Source organism: Tursiops truncatus, chromosome 11 (assembly GCF_011762595.2).
Source record: "Tursiops truncatus isolate mTurTru1 chromosome 11, mTurTru1.mat.Y, whole genome shotgun sequence".
NCBI lineage: Eukaryota > Metazoa > Chordata > Mammalia > Artiodactyla > Delphinidae > Tursiops > Tursiops truncatus.
This window is the reverse complement of record NC_047044.1, coordinates 88,244,264-88,259,866: the sequence shown is the minus strand read 5'-3', so window position 1 is coordinate 88,259,866 and position 15,603 is coordinate 88,244,264. Positions and strand designations below refer to the sequence as shown.

Here is a 15,603-nt window from a genome sequence, read left to right as displayed (position 1 = left end):
ACAATTACCAAAGATTTTAGAATGAGGAATGAAATACCTAGCTCTGTTCGGTTATTTGAAGACAGATTGATCAAAGAAAATGCAAAGAATATTTTTTTTAAAATCTCCATATCTAACCAGACTAATAAATGAGATGCATCTCATTTTAACTCCTCTTGATGGAGCTAGAAAGTTATAATAGTTCATAAAGCATGTATCACTTTTTGTGCTCAAAATCTTTCTCCCATCCAATATATAATATGCTCTTATTAACATTTTATTATTCAACTTTGTTTTTAGCTAATTATCTTGTCAAAGACCTAATAGCAGAAATTCTACATTTTTGTACAAATGACCAGTTATCACCCCAAAATTATCTTCTAAGTATATGTGGCTATGAAGAATTTTTACAAAAGTAAGTATCTTATTAAGGTAAATTTGGATCATTGTTACAATCTATATTGAGCAGCACTTTCTTTTCTTTTAAACAGACTTTGTACAAACACTATACTCTTACGATCAATTTTCCTTCCTTTAAGGTGAATTTAAAATATCATGTTATATTGACAGTCTTATTCTTGGTTTTCTTCTGTATTTTGTGTATTTATGGCAACACATATTTAAGTAACCCATAACTAGGGTGATCAACCATCTCAGTTTGCCCAGGACTGAAGCAGCTCCCAGGACATGGGACTTTCAGTTTTGAAATCAAGAAAATCCTGGGCAACCCAAGTTACCTTATTTGTAATGAAGTTTAGTAGGACTGACAATTTAAAAAATAAATTCTTTTGTAATAAATAGTTTTTTTGACTTGGAATAATATTAGCATGTTGATTAAACACTGATTTTTCAAAATCACAGAGGGTTTGAGTATTATATTTACAACATTTTCATATAAAAGTCTAAGTTTTAAAACACTGTCTTCAATTCTTTATTCAGGCAGCTCATTAAAACAATTAGAAAAGTTTGTTCCCATATATATCAACTGCAAATATTTATTTGATAGAAAACTTACTTAGTGTACCACAATAACTCTTGTCCCAAAATTCCTTAAAGACCAACTTTGAAAATATAATACAACTTTAAGAAAGGAAATATTTCTCTCCTGCTATTGCATATTTCTCTCCTGGTATTTACATTTCCTCTTTGTGTTTCTACAAGTACCTAAAGATTGACAACAGTCTTATGAAAGTAAAACTGTATTTCTTTTGAGACATCCATTGTTACTGTCATTGTTATTCCACTATGAATGTGCTTGAAAATATCTTGTCGGTAATTTTCTTTTATTGTGTAATGTTAACTATGAGTGACATTTAAGACTGATTTTCTCCTTTTTGTGTTCCCAGTTACAACAAAATCATTTCACTCTTTTTTTTCTTGTTAGTATAAACATAATAGATTTCTGAAATGTTTTCACACTCATTTATTTTTATTAAAATTTATGTGGGTTTATTAAGTTAGGAAAGTTGCCAAGTATTAGTGTACATTAATTACAGTCAGTTATTATCTAATGGAAATTGAAGGATATGTACATAACCGGAATTTGCTTACTTTTTAAGAGTAATAGTTTATCAGTATTGATACATATGAATAAGCAGAATATTCATTACTATTCTTTCTAATATCTAAAGGAATATATATTTCATTCAGTTTTTTTTTCATTTATTTCTATGTAATTTGTCTTAAAAATATGTCCTTAAAGACTTGGATAATCTGTTCATATTTTTCTGTAGAGGGAACACGGGTAACATGTAATAAGTTAATAATGCAATAAGTAATAATTTAAACTCTAACAGTTACAGTACTACACTTCATCTGAAGTACCCAACTAACTTTGATTGCAATGATAATAATAGTTGTCACTTATTAAGTGCTAATTATTTCCTAGTCTCAAATTGGGTAAACATCTAAGTCTTACAATATATCAATGATACAGACACTATAATAACCCATTTTACAGATGGGCAACCTGAGGCTTTGTTCAAGGTGACACAACTAGGAAGCTGGTAGGGTCAAGCCTGAACTCAAACCCAGGTTTGGCTGCCTGCATAACCTTGGCTCTTAACTATAAAACAATACTAAAAATCCCGTGAACAGGATTCAGAAAATAGCAAATGGTTCTTCATGCTGGAGCATGGGGTGGAAATTATACACAGTTGTGCAGGGATTATAACAGTCCAATTCAACACCTACTAAGTGCACACGTGTGCAAGGGATTTGGTTTATCACTGAGAATACAAAGACGATTTAGATATAATCCTTGCCTTTTTCCTTGGCTAAGGAATTCATAAAGCCATGTCATCAGTTATTACAATGCCCTATTGTGAGTGCAGTATTAGTTTTATTATACACCAACTACCTGTAGATCAAAGAGAGATGGATTAACAGCAAGAATAAGGAAATGGTGCAAAGGAAAGTCAATGACCAATATGTATTTAAACTGTAAATACTGAGGAAAGAAATAAGTACTTAATAGCTTAAATGTTAATAGCTTTAGAACATATAAAGTGTGCATAAATTAAAAAATAATAATTATCAAGATAAAAAAACAGGCTAAGAACGTGAATAGCAATTCAGTGGACAAGAAATTACTTAAAGAGTTTAACGACAAACATGCAGTTAAAACAATGAGATGCCATCTTTGCCTATCAAATTGTTAAAATATTTATTATGATGAAATTCAGTGGGAAAATGGACAAAATCCAAACAGCTGCTAGGAATTTAAACTGATATAGCATTCTCTAAAGGGAATTTTGTCAAAAATGTGTCAGAAGTCTATAGAAATGTGTCAAAAACATATATGTGTTTCAGCAATTCTGCTTCTACAAATATTTCTAAGCAACAATCATAATTATACAAAAAGACTTAAATACAAAATTCTACATTCACCATAGCATAATTTCTAATACTAAGAAAAAAACTAACTCTCCAATAGTACTCAAAAATAGTGGTAAAATTGTGAACATAATTTCATTATAATATGCCATAGAATTTATAAATTAATAAAAATACAATATCATATATCTTGATATGAAAGCATGTATCATTGTTTTTAAGGGTGACAAGATATATTTTCAAACCACATTTTAATATATTAATATTTGTTAAAATAAGTATATTACTATTTGGAAAAGAAATAGAAATCCTATACATGAAAATGTAATCCTATACACTAAATGAAATCCTATACACTAAAATGTTCGAGTAGCCACTCCTTGAAAAAGAACTACAATACAGATAATATTCATTCATTTCTTTTTTTACTTACAAAATGTCTACAATAAACATGTCTTTTTTTGCTATCAAGAGATTAAGGAAATAAATTATTTTGGAGGATGGGAGAAGCATTTAAGTGATCATATGAACAGTAATGTATGCTTAAAAAGAGTTAAAAACTCGAGTTAGGAGAACATAACTGAACATATGAAAGGTGACAGAGCTTGAGCTAAAGTAGCAGCAGTGGGGCTAAACAGGAACTATTAAATCCCTGTAGTATTACTAAAACAGTGGAATTAATGGAACTTGGCAACTAAATATGTGATGTCAACGGAAATAAAAAAGTGCAACGTGAAAGCTGTGCGTTACAATGTTTACAGGGGACTTGGTGAGGACTATAGCCTCTCAGCTATCTCTGAGAAACTGCTCTGAAGAGTTACGGTGGAGACATCAGCTTATATGTGATTTTGGAGAAGGGGTACATGCAATCAAACACATCTCAGTAAAGGTTACTGCTAGTCAGGAGGCACAGATATCCTAGTTAATGATTTTCGTGCATTCCTAAGTATGGAAAGATGCAAGAAACTGGAATCATAAACTTTTCTCCTGAAAATATCTAACTATCTGAAAGCAAGCTCTGCCAGTTTTTCCAGAGCACAGAATGCCTCATTTCTGATCTCTGCCCTGAACTCCTAGCACGGTGTGGAGGTCAGCAACTGCAGTGGCTAATGACTCAATCCTTGTAGAGCCATATGGTGAGCAACATTCTTTAGTTGACAGTGGGATTGCCTGGAGGGAGTAGAAGATGATGACTAGTTTTGCTGTGAGTTCAGTAATGATGATAGTTATCAGAGAAATGGAAGTTTGAGATTATAAAATAATTAATCAAGTCTGAAACACATTGAGTATGTGAGTGCCAAGGGTCATCTGTTATTGAGAAAATAGCCCAGATTTTAGGAAATCTGGTGTGGGTTAAGGAACTGTTAGCTCTAAGAAGGAATGGAAGTCTTAGAGACAGATGCAGTGTAGGGAAAATGACAAAAGAAAGGATCCTGAGAACATTAACATATAAAAGATGGAAGGAGGAGGAGGAGCAGAAAAAGGAAATTGGAAAAAAGCAATTTAAGTTTCAGGACACCTTGGAAAACGTGCCTTTCACAAGAAGGGAAGAGAAAGTTTCAAGTACTAAGTAAATAGTATCAAATACTGAAAATAAATCAAATGAGGATTGAAAAATCATCATTAAATACAGCAATTACAAAATGAGTTGGTGATTCAAATAAGAACAAGTTTACTAAAACGGAGGAGAAAACAGCAAGATTGCAATGAGCTAAGGAGAATGGAAGGTGCTAAACAGAAACACATAAGCAGACTACTCTCTCAGAAGTAATGTGTGGTGATAAAAGCCTGGAGAAAAATGGGGCTTTAGATGCTGAGGAGAATCAGTCTGGAGATTTGGGGAATGTGGATAAGAGAAATTTGAAAATATTCATAAGCTGAAGGGAAAGAACCAATGGAGAGGGAAGTATTGAAGGCAGAGAATATATCAATGGTGAGGAGTTGAGAGAAGATGGGATCAAAAAGACAGATGAAGAGGTTAGCAGTGCCCTGAAGGAGGAACTTTCCTTCCCTGAAAGATCAGCAGGAGTTCAAACAAATATAATTTTTTTTTAATCTTAACAACCAGAAAGATAACGAGGCATTTGGAAAACTGGATCTCTGATAAAAGCAGGAATGCTTAAGCAAGTTGCATAGAAATGAAAATAATATTATAACAATAAAAACAATAAGAAAATTGATTTTACTTATTAAAAGCCTCTTATGGGCTAGAATTTTCTTTTTTTTTTTCTTTTTTTTTTTTGCAGTCCGCGGGCCTCTCACTGTTGCGGCCTCTCCCGTTGCGGAGCACAGGCTCCGGACGCGCAGGCTCAGCGGCCATGGCTCACGGGCCCAGCCGCTCCGCGGCATGTGGGATCTTCCCGGACCGGGGCACGAACCCGCGTCCCCTGCATCGGCAGGCCAACTCTCAACCACTGCGCCACCAGGGAAGCCCTGGGCTAGAATTTTCACATGTAATACCACCCATTCTCATAAAAGAAAGGCATAATTATTCCCATTTTGCATATGGGAAAACTGAGGCTAAAAAGAAATTAAATGACTTGCTAAAGGTCATAAAATTGGAAGCAGCAAAGTCAGGATGGCACAGGTTTATCTGACTTTCCACTCTATTACAAAGCCTCCTTTCATGATAAAGGGCCACTTGAAAACAAAAATTACAGGATAACGCTTCATTAAGAATAATGACCATATATTGTGCAATAAACACAACATATATTGAGCTTATAATTCAACATACAGCGTTTAGGTCAAACTCAAGGAAAAGATACATAACTTACAGAACACTCATTTTCTGACGTTATAAAATTTTTTAAAACTTTTAATCAGGAAGTGTTTAGAAATGCTTTGACTAAAATAATGTTAAATCATAATCACAGAAGATGGACTTTCTGTCATTTCCAAATTTCTGATTAGGTAAAAATTGATTTTCTTTTTGGTATCTTGAGACTGTTTAAGCAAATGAAGAATATGAAAACAAATCCTTCCCACTATTTGTAACACTACTCTCTAACACCGTTGATTCGGCAAAATGAGTTAACCTCCTTTAACTTCAAATTCTTTTCCTCTTAAAAACTGCATTTTTAATATATTTTTCTACTGTAAAAATAAGCTGTAGGATTATATTTTAGTAATCTTTAATTACAAGTGTAAAATTTTATTAAGCCTCTACTAGTCCTTTCATTATATATGGATTGCTATGAGCTCCTGTGAATCATAGTTCTAAATCAATTAAAAATATATGGTTGTTAAAATATAATAAACTAAAAAATGGATAAGTATTCCCCCTCCAAAAAAAAACCCCACTATTACTGTTGTAGAATGATGTAGAAAGATTTTTCATTTTAAACTCCCCTTATGTTATCAGAACTATGTTCCTTAACCTGTTTTATGAAGATAGTGATAAATTATATTTAGTTTCTACTTTTGTAGTTTCTCATCTACTTTGGATTAGATAAGGGCAAATCCTTAAAATTTAAACTCCTTGGTTTCTTCCAGAGGGTGTATCAGTCTGTTAAAATAGTCACAAAAAAAGTAACTACTTGCACTAACCAAGTTTTGAGGAAGTAGCTAAAACCTTTCATCATCAAAATTAAATGTCAATGGTCAGGATACTTTTTCACTACTTTGCTAGCAGTAGTTTTGTGATTCTCTATTTTTTAATTTCCTCCTTAAGTCATATTTTGCTATTTTATTGAATTCATCTGTCTTAACCAGGGTTAGTCAAGTAGTAAATAAAATCCTGGAAAGGGGGGGGAATGTAAATAAATAGGAGGATAGACAGACACAAATTACACATAAATCTATATTTATATTGATATGTTAAAACTGTTCTCAAACTTTAATTTGTATATGAATCACCTGAGGATCTTGTTAAAAAACAGATTCTGACTCACTTGGTCTGGGATGGGGAGGAGACTGCATTGCTAACAGACTTCTGGGTGATGCTCATGCTCATGGTCCATGGTTCACATTTCAAGTAGCAAGATATTAGAGACCAGGGATATTAGTGACCTAAGAATTTTGACTCAATGAAAAAAAAATTTACACATTTTTTTAAAACCAGTACCTTGCACAAATATTGAATTTAATCAACAAAATAAGATGTTATACTTCATAGCATATTTAAAAATTAAGAAAGATAACTTTCCTAGCAAGCCAAAATTCCTCTTTTTAAAGGTCAACTGTATTATTTTTACAGCTCATTAAATACTCATTTTAATCTAGTATGACAAACTCTTTCTGTCAATTAAAATATTCCATTCTCACTCTGCCTCTTGCTCTGGCACTCCCTCTCTTGGTTAAATGCTTTTATAAATCTAGTAACTCACTCTAATAACACATCTCCATAACTCTTCTCTAAATGAGAAAGTTCCTGACCTCTTATACCTGGATATCATGCTAGTCTTATTAGGTACTTCAATTACCATAAAAAAGAGTTTCATTAAGTATCAGTCTTCTCCTCAAAAACTGCTTTACAAACAGGGTTTTTAAATTATAAGCAAAGAGTAAATGAAAGCATTAGAACTTTATCAGTTTCATCACTGGCTGTTGGCAGCTTAAAACAGTTGTGAGCAATATGAAGCACGGATACCGAATCAGCAAATCAGAATAAATTAAACTGAGAAATAATAAAAAATATTAGCATCTTCCATTACATTCCTGGTTTTAGACCCCAAGTTAACTACCACGGTCGTAGTGTCCTTGGTAATCCCATTTGCCCAGTTCTCATGACCTTATTGAGTAGACAGACCCCCTCAGGCTTATGCAGTGGTAGACCTGAGGATAGAGACTATAACTTCCCGTCTTTTCCATGAGATGCAGCACAGATATAAAGACCTAGGGACAGAAAGACTGTTTCCTAGAGTGTTCCTGTGTCTGCTTTCTTTCCAGAGAGTAAGAGTAGTTGTACTTCCTCCTAGACTCATATATTTATAATATATGAAGTATAATGCTACTTCATAATTTTATCCTTTATTATCTAAGAGCCTGATATTTTCTAGGAGTGCAGGTTTTTCTGTTTCTTACTCCTAATCTATGTGATTTGAGTAATTTCTTTTCTCAAAAATCTTGCTGTAAGTCTTACTTTCTAATTCAACTTAAAAACAATTTTCCTTACCAGCTTCTGTACTGCAGAATAAATAAAATGTACTGTACCTAAAAGCTATAGTCGAATAAATCATGACTGCATTGTCAATAGTAAGCCGCATAAGGAGAAAGTAAATAATCCTTCTTGAAAATTCTGCTTGGGCCTATTGCTTACAGTTATGGCCATGTTTTACATCCTTGACTTAAACAAGACAAAAGAAAACTTTTCTTATTATTTAATTGACTCTTGTCAAGTACTAAAAAAATGTAAAAGAAAACCTATGGTAATTAAAAATCTGACTTTGAAACGGTCATATATATTCTTAAATCTAAATTAAGAAACAGTATCTACCTCTTGATTCACCACCAGCATTGATTAGTCTGATCTGGTTATCTACTCTGGAGTCCCTTTTCTCTTTCCTGACCTCTCCTAGGAGAGAAAATGTTGAATTTCTTTGACTAGAGTAAGAAAATCCTCTTCAAAAATTAAATCTAATCAGAATTTTTTAATGACCTTAAGAAAACTTCTAGGTTAAAAAATGTTTTAGCTAATCCCATTACAATTAGTATTAATTTATTCTTTAAACACTTGATTATAAATTGGAATTGTCTTTTATTCAAAGTAAAAGTCAGACTATTAAGTACCAGTGAGGAAAAGGCTAGGTAATATTTTATAAAGTTTAAGGTAATAGATTATACTCATTAGCAGTAAAAACTCAGTTACAGGGCTTCCCTGGTGGCGCAGTGGTTGAGAGTCCGCCTGCCGATGAAGGGGACACGGGTTCGTGCCCCGGTCCGGGAGGATCCCACATGCCATAGAGCAGCTGGGAACTGTGAGCCATGGCCGCTGAGCCTGAGCATCCGGAGCCTGTGCTCCACGATGGGAGAGGCCACAACAGTGAGAGGCCCGCTTACCGAAAAAAAACCAGAAACTCAGTTACATATATTCCTGGGGTGGTGTGGAATGAGTCTTTTTATTCTCAATGAAATTAAGGATTTCATTTAGCAAACTGGAACAAATTGATTAGTTTCAGCACATTCAGAACAGCTAAGAATTACAATATTATAATCTAATCTGTTATACCTTTTTAGATTTACTTTGAGCAAATAGATTAAGGTGTGTTTCTCTTTTACATAACTTTGCTTTCTTCTTATAAAAATCACAGAACCATGTCAGAGTATAGGAAGGAACATCATCACTTTGAGAGCTCTCACACACAATAATGAAAACATGTTCTGTTAATAAATCATTCATTAAGAGTATCTTGAGTTACTTCAGTTTAGTTTTGGATCTCCTTCAAAGTACTCTTCCTAACACTTTAAAATTAACTTTGGTTGCTATCTTTAATAAATAGTTAACTAAAAATTAATAATAGTAATATATACAAACTTGCATTTGGTTCTAGCCAGTAACTGTACTAGAACAAATGTCCTAGTATGTGAATACTCTATACATATCAAGCAATTCCCCAAAGAGCTTACACTAAATAAAGATGTTTATTATTGAAAGAAACATGTAAAAATTATAGCGTATTTCAGCTCCATGCTTTTTTTAAAGCTTTGTGATTGTGCAAGCATCATTAACCAACAGACTTGATGAAAAGAGTCACAAAGCTATTGCATGATTTTTTCATGAAGACAAGGCAAATCAGAACAAAATGCAGGTATATAATTTAATTTTATTATACCTAAAACTGTAATAGCCAACATGCATCTATCAAGTTATTTTTGCTTACTCAAGTCTTGTTTACTTCTAAAAGCTAAGAATTATTAATCCCCCTAATTTTGAATTAATTGAGGTTTAAATAGCCTAGTGCTCTATTTATCTTAAACAAGGTAAAGAAATTATTAGCTAAGAATATCTGAATTACATAATATTTCAAATTAGCCAATATCACTTTAATAAGGCTTACATATGCTATTTTAATCTTAGTTCTTGAATGTTTTGTATTAGGAAAATCCACAGAATGTTTCTTCTCTGGACATTTGTGTGAAAAATAATGAAACTTGAAATGGAATAAAATCCGTATTTTTGATCTCCCAAGTTGGTGACTATATTACAAAGTTTACATAAAATAACTCAAAAAAAATCTCCCTGGAGCTCAGTATATATTTTTGCAAAAGATACAAAGTTCCAGTTTCACTGCTGTGTTTCTTTCTTATTAACCCTTTTTTTTTTTTTTTTTTTGCACCTGTGTTGGGTCTTCATTGCTGCGTGTGGTCTTTCTCTAGTTGCAGTGAGCAGGGGCTACTCTTCATTGCGGTCAATGGGCTGCTCATTGTGGTGGCTTCTCTTGTTTTGGAGCACAGGCTCTAGGCGCGCGGGCTTCAGTACTTGTAGCACACGGGCTCAGTAGTTGTGGCTCATGGGCTTAGTTGCTCCGTGGCATGTGGGTTCTTCCCGGACCAGGAATCAAACCCTTGTCCCCATTAAGCAAGTGGATTCTTAAACACTGCGCCACCGGGGAAGTCCTGACCCTCTGTCTTAATTAACTTCATTTATATAGACTGTTGTTACTTTTCTTTTTTTTTTTTTTTTTGGCTGCGTTGGGTCTTTGTTGCTGCACACAGGCTTTCTCTAGTTGTGGTGAGCGGGGGCTACTCTTTGTTGCGGTGCGCGGCTTCTCATTGCAGTGGCTTCTCTTGTTGCAAAGCTTGGGCTCTAGGTGCCGGGCTTCAGTAGTTGTAGCTCACGGGCTCTAAAGCACAGGCTCAGTAGTTGTGGTGCATGGGCTTAGCTGCTTTGCAGCATGTGAGATCTTCCTGGACCAGGGCTCAAATCCGTGTTCCCTGCACTGGCAGGCAGATTCTTAACCACTGCGCCACCAGGGAAGCCCTACTTTTCTTTTATGCATACATAGCTTAATAGAGGAGGCACTGTAAAATTGGAAGTTGTTATAAAACTTTTCCTCTAGATTAAAAAAAATCCCTTGCAATATGTTCAATTTCATTTTATTTTTGAATTTAAAAAAGTATGTATACTATATACGTAAAGGAATACAGCCATATTCAAGTGAAGAAGCACTAGGGATACTTGCCTTTTTACAGGCTGGAGGGAATTTTAAAAAATGGGGCAAGATCTTTTACGTCCAGTTTTCCCTTGAGTAGTTGCTGTTGGTATCCATTTATGCTCCATCGAAGGCCTCTGTTCAAAACCATGACCCTCCTCAACTAACCACCCCATGGCTGTGAGCTACAGTTTTAGAATTTCCCCTATGCTTGTCTCTCCAAGTCATGAAGTTTAACTTTCTTACTCAAGGTTCCCCTGAAAGCAAAATAACTATAAATGAGAGGAGCACTGGTTGAGGAAAACAACATATCGCTGATATTTATCTATGCTGAGCCAGCAATAAATACTACTTTAAGCATAAAATCCAGGGCATTTCCACTAGTTACAAAGCTCACTGGAACTAAAGATATGGTAGATATCAATATAACATCATAGAAATTTTTAAGTGGCAAATACCAAAGGAATGTGTGGGTGTGCATGTGTGTGTGTTCATGTGTGTGTAAATAAATAAGTACCTGAAAAGTGCTCTGTGGAGTACTATTGTATTATTAATATTTTAATGTCTTGTCGTACTCACCTTACATTTCTTAGTCAACCAAAGTATTAAAAGTCAGCTTAATTACTGAGTTTTCTTAAAGAAACATTTAATAGCTGTCAGCAATCCTGACTCTCAATATTTGTAAGATGAAATTAAAATACTTTTTTCTACCTATGACTGTAATATTTCACAAAACATCTCTGTGACTACTTCCTATACATCAGAATGGAGAAAATTTAGATCTAGTGATCCTATAAAATAAGAATATGTATTCATCCTGATGAAAGAGTAATGTTGATAAATGTGAGTTTTCAAGGAGTTCTTAGGCTGAATCAGTATTCATAGGTTGGACATTATTTAGGATGTCTTTTTTGCCTGTAGGACAAATTAAAGTATCTGCACATGGCTTTTTGGTGTTAATATTATTAATCTCTTAATATATACATATTTCCATGTATAAACTGCTCATGTGATAAACTTTAAAATAATATGAGCTACTTATGAATAGGAAATAGGAGTAATTATGTACAAGGATTCAGCCTTTTGGTGTTCATCTTAAATGACAGTTATATTCAGAAAACAGTTCCTAAGATAGCAACAAGCACATAGCTGGAATCAAATATTTGTTGAGAGAATAAATAAATGGATGTGCAGAATTTTTATTTACGAGTATATATGAAGAAAAAACTAAACTTTTGATTGTATCATAGAGATTGAGTTCATTTAACAGTTGAAGTTTTTTACATTATTATTAAATAAAACTACTAAGCACCCATATTTGAAATGTTACCAGATTGAAAAAAACACCTGGTTTGTATAATCTGAGATAGAAAATACCAATGTTCACATTATAAGCATAGTAATACCTACTGCGGCCAGTTCTCTTAGTGCTCGAACTCTGCTCTCCACATTACCCACCTTAGCAGCAATATTTTTAATATTTTTCATTTCTCCTTCTCTTGATGTGGTAGTCTTTCTTCCCATATTTTTCCAATACCTAGAGTCCTCAAACAGAAATTTAATTTTCCTTATCCCATTTACTAACTAAATTCTACCTACCACCTTTCTTTCTATTCTTTAATGCTTTTTCTTTTTCTCTCTTCTCTTTCATTTTCTGTAGATCAACATTGTCTAACAGAAATATAATGTGGGCCACATAACTGAGTTTTCTACTAGCCACATTAAAAAAATAAATAAAAAGAAACAGGTGGAAATAAATTTCAACGTAATTTTTCTGTTTCTTTTGGCCATGCCACCTGGCCTGCGGGATCTTAGTTCCCAGACCAGGGATTGAACCTGCACCCTTGCCAGTGAAAGCACTGAGTCCTAACCACTGGACCGACAGGGAATTCCCTAATGTAATATTCTATTTAGCTCAATATACCAAACACATTATCATTTAACCATGTAATCAGAATTAAAAACATATTGAGATGTTTTCTATTCCTTTTTTATGCTAAGTCTTCAAAATTCAGTGTGTATTTTACGCTTACAGCACATCTGAATTCAGATAGCCACATTGCAAGTGCTCAGTAGCCAAAAGTGTCTAAGAGTTACAATATTGAATAGTGTAGCCCTTGATCATCAAAGACAAATTAATCAAAATGGTGGTCTTGCCAAACAGAGTTATGGTAAAGTGGTGAACAGTAGTTTCCAGCTCTTAGAAAGTGTGAGGGTTATTGGAGGATCTGTAGTCCTTTCAATAACATCAGAGACTTAATCTTAAGGGACATAGCACAGTAATAGTTTTTGTTATTGCTAACACACACAAAAAGGACTGTTTAGTATTTTAAACATGATATCCCAAAAAAAGATGTACCAAGTACAAATTCTTCTACAATAAGACATAATTCTGTAACATGAATTAGTTTATTCAGAGTAGTCACCTTCATACTGGTAAATTTTTCTGGCATATGAATGTTTTGCTCCACTAAGTAACAGTGGCTGAATGCAAAGTACACATGAAGCTGCTGAGGGCGACAGTAGTATACCAGTGACCAGTGACCATTCACCCAACATGCATTTTTTTTCTCAACTTGGTCTCAGGCTCTGTCTTGAAAATGTTTACTGAAGAATTCTCCACAATTTTTGTACATTTTGCCCTCATCTCTATATTCAGCAGCATCAAAAACCTTTCTTACATCCTCTTCCACCAAGCTAAAGACATTTTTAAAAGCCAGGTCTGTTATTTACTATAGTATGTCTTTAAATTTTTGAAATTAGATGTGTCTTTTTGTACTAAGGGGTGTGTGTGTGTGTGTGTGTGTGTGTGTGTGTGTGTTTGTGTGTGTGTGTGCGCGCGCGCACAAGCGCAAACACCCTGCTTAGAGAACTGTATTGATTTGAGTGGTCTCTTCCAGCCCTATTTTCCCATGAGATCTTTTATTTTTAGTCCACAATTTGCAGAACACCTCAATCCCCCCTTTTACAAGAAGAAACACGTGCATCACATTATAACAGGAATGCTTGAATCTATAAGTAAACTTCAAGTACGCTATATTTACTCCAAATATTTATGTTCTAATCTCTGGTCTTATTTGGTTGAACCCAGTGTCCTTACTTGAAAAATGAGAGAGTTAGACCAGAAAAGCCCTTCCTTTCCAGTTTTTGAGCTCTCTCGTCATGCAAAATTATTCCCATAATTAAAACGATAATTATATATCTTCAGAACTGGATTAATACATTAGACTGAAAATGCAAATACACCCACCAGCCCACCAAAATTCTCATGAAATGACAGGAAAAAATATTAATAAAAAACCTTCTGGTAAAACAAGAAAGAGTGATAGCACACAAAGGAAAAAACGACTGCAAACGGATTGTAGAGATCACAGGTAAATGTCAAAAGATATTTAAAACAGAAGGGACTTGGGACATCTGTTTGACAGCTTTGTAAAAAAATAGACAATTTCCTAAGGAATCATGAATTTCAAAATTAGCTCAAGAAGTATAAATATGAAATACAACAAAGAGCAGTGGGGAGCAGAAAATGAAGTTTTAGGCAAATTGCACCAAACTTTGAGGGAATGGATAATTCTCAATTATATGAACTGTTCCAGGACTGAGAAAAAGGTGTATGCAGTTTACAAGGCTAGTTTAATTGTAATGCCTAAACCAAAGATTAAACACAAAACATTAAGATTATAGGCCAATCTAAATTTTTCTATGTAGAAAAAAGAAACTTTAAAAATTGCAAATTAAATCTACCAGTGGATGCATCTACCCAAGAATGTAAAGATAATTATATTTATACATTGGAAAAATCTACTGATACAATTAATATATTAACATATTCAAGGAAAAAAATGATCTTCTCAATATGATGTATCCAGTAGATGCAGAAAACTCATTAAATAAAATCTGAAGCTTATTCATAATTTAAAAAAATCATTAACAAAACAGACAATAAAAGTATGTACCAGGGACACAGTAAATATCGTATTTGTTCATCATTCTATGCATTCTCTATAAAGCCAAGAAAAAGAGAAGGATGTCTATTTTCATTACTACTATTCAACAGTGTGCCAAGCATCCTAGACATCACATTAGGATAAGAAAGTTAAAGGAAGCAAAAATATTGGAAAGAAATAAAGTTGTCCAGAAACAGATATTTATGAAAATTGTTCATGTGATAAATATAGTAAGTCAGAGATGAAAAGATGTCCTCATTAATTAGGGATGTTTGGGCAAATTGTTATTATGTTGAAAAAATGTCTAAAATTGGAGCTGTATATCCCTCTTTACTCAACAAATGCATTCCAGATAGATCATTAAAAACTACTACTGCTGAATTAAGTGTGGAAGAAACAACTTCAAGAGATTAGAATAATCATAGGAATCTAAACCAATTCTCCATTCAGGTTGTTCCTCAACTTCAAGTATATGTTCCTCATTAAAGAAGCTGGAGCTGGAAATTAAAGATAATTACTTATAGGTTTAGTTTATGACAGAAAGGCACAAAACTGTAATCAACAGACCCTTCATCTTATATCAACAGCTTTCTTTATTCTAGCAACAAAACTTTGCTTATTGACAGGCTATTTAACTATTTTTAGTTTAAAAGTAAAGTATATTAAGATATGTCTTTTTTATAATTCTCATATCTAATAACTTTTTGGATCAACTGATCTACTACTTTTCTCGATTTCATCAGGTA

The 15,603-nt window shown here is 33.6% G+C and overlaps 1 protein-coding gene across 6 annotated transcripts in view; it reads left to right on the top strand.

Annotated features, from left to right (window-relative positions):
- The window catches only part of PIK3C2G (phosphatidylinositol-4-phosphate 3-kinase catalytic subunit type 2 gamma), a 366,119-nt gene that overhangs the window by 44,459 nt on the left and 306,057 nt on the right, over positions 1-15,603 (top strand). For all 6 annotated transcript variants that reach the window (XM_019936917.3, XM_019936884.3, XM_073788986.1 and 3 more), the window contains exon 5: positions 280-394. In XM_019936917.3, coding sequence (XP_019792476.2) covers positions 280-394 — 115 coding nt within the window. The remainder of the gene's footprint in view (positions 1-279; positions 395-15,603) is intronic.